Source organism: Mus caroli, chromosome 2 (assembly GCF_900094665.2).
Source record: "Mus caroli chromosome 2, CAROLI_EIJ_v1.1, whole genome shotgun sequence".
NCBI classification, from domain to species: Eukaryota; Metazoa; Chordata; class Mammalia; order Rodentia; family Muridae; genus Mus; species Mus caroli.
The window spans coordinates 146,331,596-146,338,464 of NC_034571.1; the positions used below are offsets into that span (position 1 = coordinate 146,331,596).

The window sequence follows — 6,869 nt, forward strand, 5'->3', positions numbered from 1 at the left end:
AAAAACCAAAAAAAAAAAATAAAATAAAAAAAAAATAAAATAAAATAAAATGTGGCATTTTGATGACTATCAATTGTTTTAAATCGCATCACCGGCTATAAACATTAAAATAGTAAGATCTGAAGGGAAAAGTCTCTCTCCTATCCATAACATGTATGATGCTATGCTGTTTAAGTATGACTGATAGAGACTGGGAATAGACCTCACTGGCAGAATCCTGCCTTTTCTTTTCTTTTTATTAGATGTGTTCATTTTTTTATTTTTTATGTATGAGTATTTTGCCTGAACATATGTATATGTACCACTTGTATGCCTGGTGCCCCAAGAGGTCAAAAGAGGGTGTTGGAGTTTCAGATGGTTGTGAATCACCATGTGAGTGAGTGCTGGGAATCAAAGCCAATCCTCTAAAAGAGGAACAAGTGCTCTTAACTGTTGAACCATCATTCCTCCCCAGTGTGGTTTTTTTTTTCCTCAAGAAAGAGTCTCACTATTAGCACTAGCTGATCTGGAACTCCCTAGGTAAAGCAGGCTGCCCCTGATCTCACAAAAATCTTCCTGCTTCTGCTTTGTGAGTGTGTGTGTGTGTGTGTGTGTGTGTGTGTGACTGGTTACATATATATACAGATCAGCTATGGATATATTACATACGCCAGGCACAGTAGCACATACCTATGACCCAGCACTTAGGAGGTGGGTGGAGGAAGAGCATTTCAAAGTCGCCCTCAGTTACATAGGGAGCTCAAGGCCAACCTGAGCTATATGAGACTCTATCCAAACCAAACCAGACAAAACAAAACCACTATACACAATGAGATAAATAAAATGTATCAATACTAGTTATAAATATGCCTAAAATATAAAATAAAACTAAACTGAACAGGAATTGAGTTCTTGTACCACAGGAATGGCAAAGGTGAGGGTCCGAGGCAATAGCTCAGTGGCTGAGAGTGGGTCAAAAGAAGATCCAGGTACAATTCATGCACAGAGTGAACAGATATACAGGCAGGCAGAAACACCCATTCAAATAAGATTAAAATTAATCTTTATAAGTGGCAAAGGTCACCCAGGGTCCCAAAGCCTCTTTACATCTGTGTCATCTTGAAGACCCTTGGAGAAAGCTGGCAGGATTGGGGTCTGGGACTGACCTCAGCAGCTTTGCTAGTCATGGCACTGTCCGCCAGCCTCCCCGATCTCTCCGTTCCTATTCTGGGCAAGAAGCCAAAGATACATTCCTCAGGCCCCTACAGGCTGGAGCTGACACAGTACACAGAGTTCGAGGGAAAGGCTGAGCAAAGCAGAAATCTCCTGAGAGTGTCAAACGGCAGATAACCACATCAGGAGGCCTTTGGGGGTGGGGGGTCAATGGAGCAACTGAGAGCCAGAGAAAGTGAGGCTCCTCAGGACCACACATGGACAGCTTTGCAGAGAGCCACCCAAGTCAGGTTCTCTTCAAAGCACTTCTCTGATCTTCATTGAATGTGACACACACTACATACTGGCCAGATCTCAGGATCTGAGGGTCCCTGGATGCTAAAAGAGCCTGGGGTTAAAAAGCTCCTGTGGCTCTGCAGCCAAGAATCTTAGTTTTTCTTTCTGGGGCCTCACTCTCTTCTTTGGCTTAGCACTCAATGGGTGGCACGTCTTGGTCACAACCCAGAGAGCTGGGAGTTATGTCTCCATTAAAAGAGGAAATTAAGGTTCATAGAAATGAAGTGTTTTGTCCAAGACCACACTACTAGTGGGCTAGAAGCAAGAGATACAAACCAGAACTCCTTAGCGCTGTGCCTGCTCTCCTTCCAGCAGCCCACACTGACCCCAGGTAGGTCCTGGTTCTATTTTCATGCCCACATGCCCTTAAGGCCAGACTGGAGCCACTTGGGGACTTGGGGAAGATTGAAAGAAATTAAACCAGCCCTCCTCAGCCTCTGGGTTCTGTACCCCAGTACTTACCCTCCAACACAACCTCCTTGCCTGTCTTCTTAAGGGCCTGTACCGCTTCATCGTGGGTGGCAGAGGACAAATCTTCACCATTCACAGACAGGATAGCATCCCCAACAAAGAGGGCCTCCGTCTGGTCTGCTGCCAGTCCCTTGAAGATCTTGGAAATGAGAATAGGCATCTTGTTTTCCCGGCCCCCTACACACAGGCACAAAATGAAGGGCAGACTGAGGCAGGTGCTTCAACACTTGGGAAACTTATCAAGGCAAAACTGACGCTGTGTTGGGAAAGGGGAGATAAGTGAATAATGAGAAATAAAGGCATGATGATTTGTGGCTATAATCCCAGCATTTCAGGGGGTTTAGGGAGGAATGAATTGCCTTGCGTGCAGAGCCACCCACAGATACAGCAAGACAGGCTAATAATATATTTTCTGAATCCATAATGCGGTAGTTTGGCTCTGGATCTTTTATTTAAATGTTTCGTGTGTTTGCTGCTTTATTGATTTTTAAATGTTTTATATTTTAAGTAATTTCCCACAATATCAGAATTTATTGATAACCCCTAATCTGGATTTAAGAGGAGTATTGATTGTTATGGCCTAAAAGGCCCTCTTCTATAACCACGAAGTTTTAGAATCCAGAGCTGGGTGTGGTACAGAATGCCTGTTATTCCAGCACTAGGAAATAGAGAGGGAGGAGGGGGTTGAGACCAGCCTGGAATATATAAGGCCATCTCAAAAATAAATTAATTAAATGGGCTTTGTTAACCAGGATTCACACTAGAAGGGAAGGCTTTAAGTTCTAGAAATTTCAAAAGTATATCTGAATTTCATCTCTGATATAAGAAAGTAACACATTTTACTGTATTACTTTATTATTAAAATCTTAAATGCCATTTAAAAAAATTTAACATGGTGGCGCACGCCTTTAATCCCAGCACTCGGGAGGCAGAGGCAGGCAGATTTCTGAGTTCGAGGCCAGCCTGGTCTACAAAGTGAGTTCCAGGGCAGCCAGGGCTATACAGAGAAACCCAGTCTCAAAAAAAAAAAAGTTTAACATGTATTTATCTACTGTGTGTCTGTTATCGTGTATTCAAGTACACATGTGCTATATATATAGCATACATGTGGAGATCAGAGGACAACTTGTAGGAGTTGGTTCTCTCCTTCCACCATCTGGGTCCTGGGGTAAACTGATCATTAGTCTTGGCAGCAAGCACCTTTACTTACTGAGCCAGCGGCTCTCAACCTGTGGGTCTCTACCCCTCTGAGGGGGTCAAACAACCCTTTCACAGGGATTGAATATCACACATCCTTTATTTACATTATTATTCATAACAGTAGCAAAATTGTAGTTATGAAATCGCAATGAAAATAAATGTATGGTTGCGGATCCCCACAACATGAGGAACTGTATGAAACGGCTGCAGTGTTAGGAAGGTTGAGAACCCCTGCTTCTGAGCCATTTCATCAGCCCCCAGATGCCTTCTGCTTGTGTGTTTGTTTGAGACAAGATCTCACTATGCAGCTGACTGGCCTGGAACTCACTATGTCCAACAGGCTAATTCTGAAACTCAGAGAGATCCACCTGCCTCTGCCTCTGGGGTGCTAAGACTAAAGACATTTGCCACCACACCCAGACCAAATGTCTTTTTAAAATAATCAGCTGGGCTGGGCATGGTGGTACTTGCTTGTAATCTCAGCACGGGGGTGGCAAAAAAAATAAAGGATTACTGCACATTCAAGACCAGCCCTTTACAGTACAGACTACACAGCAAGACACAGTCTCCAAAAGACTCAAGTCAAACCCTTGAATATCATATTCCTGGCCCATCCTCAAAGTACTGATTGGTGGCACAGAGCAAGAGGTCATTGTCTCAAGGTTATATAAGTCCGAGACATTTGAGCCTGAACACCTCTCCCAACCCCCACCCAGGCCTGACAGTTGTTCATGGCACTACACAAGGCTTGAGGCCTAAGAGAAGAAGGTGTTTCTATTTATATCTAGCCTCCCCCACCTAAAAGTAAGGACTTCAGTTCCATTTGAAGCTATGACCATTCCCAGCTGCCTCGCAGACTCAGCTGGACCCCAGAAAAGAAGTTACCATGGCAACAGGAGCCCAGTCTTCAATCCAGGAAGAATTGAATGAAACTGTTACTTTCCCTAAAGTCCCATAAAAATGTCCTTCCAACACCTGGAAGTACAGATTTGAGTCGTGTCTCTGTACCTTGGCAAGACCCTGCTCCTCTGGGAGTCAGTTTGTCTGTCTGCAAAGCAGAACTTTCTAGAACTCTAGTTCCTTCCTGCTCTGACACACTGAGCATATTTTAATTTGGTCTGTTTCCTGGACCTATCATCGAGTTTGGGATGAAAGTTGGTGCCTGCTCTCTGTTTTTCCATTCCCCCTTTAGCTGACTGGGAAGGGTATGATTCCCTGGACAGTCTTTAGGGCAACAGTAGCTCTATAATTAAGATTTAAACCCTGGTTCTGCCATTCACTGACTGAACCCCGGGGAAATTATTTTTCCCTTCTGAGTCTCAGTTCTTTTACCTGCAAAAATGGAGATTAAACTCACCACTGATGATTAAACTCACCTTTCACCACTGATGGTCAAGATGGAATAGACCATGAGCAGCTAAGTGTAGTGGCCACAACACCTAACATTCACCACCATGCTTATCCCCTAACCTGGGCCAAAGGATTTAAGCGAGCTATCACACAAGCACCTCCCAGGAGGCCTGGGAGTGTATGAATACTTTCAATCTGACGGACAGAGGGACAGAAATATGAGCCTAGCACTGGATATGAACGTAGATTTTTTAAGCACCACGTTTAGTTGCTTTGAGAGTCCCTCCTGGCCTCTTTCTCTCACACATGCCAGCAAGCCCTGCTCTCAGAAACATCCTCATTGTAAAGTTACCAAAACAGACTCAGAAATGGGAAGTGACTTGTGGAAGTTCAGTTCTAGAACTCCAATGGCAGCCTAAATGAGCTAGGGAAGGAGTCAGTTGGTAAAGTGCTTGCTTAGCATCTATAAAGCTCTAGGCTTGATCCCCAGCACAACATAAACCTATTTTAGCAGCAGAGCCCAGTAATCCCAGCACTCTGGAGGTGGAAATAGGAAGATTATATTCAGTGTTCTCCTCTGCTACATAGTGGCCATGTGTCTAGCCTGGGATACATGAGATTGAGATCATGCCAAACACTTGTCAGTCTTGGAAACTAAGAATTCTCAGGAAGGAATGGCAACTCTGGGTTCACTCTCTCCATGTACCTGTTCATGTACAAATGGGAAGATGAGGAGACTCAACCCTAGCCATCAGGACTCCCAGCATAGGCAAACAGCCTCTGAAGCCAAAGATGTCTAGGTCCTTACTGGCCCCTTCTCTGCTAATGCCTGTGCCTCCTACCCATCTCTGGCACCCACATTAGGCTCCCAGACTCCAGGCCTTTACCAGTCCGCCTAGGTGGTGTCTCATGACTTCCCCCCCCCCCTCTTGTTCTAGCAGTGTCCCAGGCCTCAAGTCCCTTTCCTTTCACCGCCGCCCCCGCCCCCGTCAGTCTTCCCAGGGACCCTCCTGCCCTTGGTACCCATAGCTACCGTTTTGCTTCAAAACAGAACTAAGCACCAATGTCCTTGGTGCGCCCCCATCCTTCCACACTTGTGTCTTCTGAGTCCCCTGAACTCCCCAAGCCCCTTCCGACCTTGGTGCTCTTCCCTCACTCTGTTCCTTCCTCCCCCGGAGACTCCTTTCCGCCCTAGACAGGTTTTCGGTTACCTAGTCTCCGTGCGCTGCCAGTCCCCCGTGTCCCCTGAGCGCTCTGCAGCAGCACAGACAACACGACCCCGTGCCCTCGGTGCCCCACACCTACCCTTGATGCTGATGCCCAGCCCGCCGGCGTCGGCCTTGCGCACCGTCACGCGGCGCCGCTGGAGCAGCAGCGCTTCTGGCAGCTGTGGGGGCGCCGCGCCGGGCTCAGCGGCGCCGTTGAGCTGCGCGGGCTCGGGCTCCGGGCCGGGCTCGCCGTCGGCGGGACTCACGGTCAGCGCGTCCTCCGCCAGAGAGAGCAACACCCGCTGCCACCGCTCGCCACCCGCCCCGGAGCCCGCCCCGCAGCGCAGTTCTAGCAACCCGGTGCGCGGAGCGCGCCTGCCTGACGCCATCTTCGCCTCGAAGTCCCAGTACACTGAGCTCGCCCGGTCCCGCCGTACCCGGCCCGCTCCGACCCAGCGCCCAGGGCAGAGGGCGGCGGGGCAGCAGAGCCAGTCGCCACCCTACCCCGGCCTCGGGGGCGGAGCTTCGGAGGACAGGCTGTCGGGGGCGTGGCTAACGGGGGCAGGGCCCCGGGAGTGACTGAAGAGACTCTACCCGGTAAACTAAGGGATGTGCAGCGGGATCACTTGGGAGTGGGTCAGAACCGCGTTCCCTCAAGGCCACAGTTAGAGGAGGTTGAGGGTGGGGTGCTCTGCGGGAACATAAAGGGTCCGGGTTCTGTGGATGGGGCAACACAAGGATCCAGTTCTGTGCGCCGTCGAGGATTGGACGCTCATGGAAGCTGAAGGACAAGAAAAAGAATCAAGGATCCTGGAGTAGGGCTGCCTGTGTCAGGACCCTAGGCTCCAGGGACTTTGCAGACAGAGTTAACTGGTAAACGAGCTAAGGAAGATGGTTTCTCACGTTTTGTGTGCCATGGGGAGAGGATAACAGTGACAGTTTGTGGGCCTGACTCAGCTTGAGGGTGCAGCCTCTAAAGAGGTAAGTCTACCCACCAGGAGGAGAAATGCCACTCCTTTGAGGGTTTGGTCCCATCACTTGGAGGTAGAGGCTGAAGGATCTGCAAGTTTGAGTTCAGTCTAGGCTACATGAGACCCTGCCTTTAAAAAATAAAAATAAGCCGGGCGTGGTGGCGCACGCCTTTAATCCCAG

The 6,869-nt window shown here is 48.3% G+C and overlaps 1 protein-coding gene across 1 annotated transcript in view; it reads right to left on the reverse strand.

Moving 5' to 3' along the window:
- Snta1 (syntrophin alpha 1) overlaps positions 1-6,224 on the reverse strand; it is a 34,052-nt gene extending 27,828 nt beyond the window's left edge. The window contains exons 1-2 of the mRNA XM_021152927.2: positions 5,815-6,224; positions 1,951-2,136 (exon numbers count right to left, since the gene is read on the reverse strand). Coding sequence (XP_021008586.1) covers positions 1,951-2,136; positions 5,815-6,106 — 478 coding nt within the window. The 5' untranslated portion in view covers positions 6,107-6,224. The remainder of the gene's footprint in view (positions 1-1,950; positions 2,137-5,814) is intronic.
- Positions 6,225-6,869: the final 645 nt, after the last annotated feature.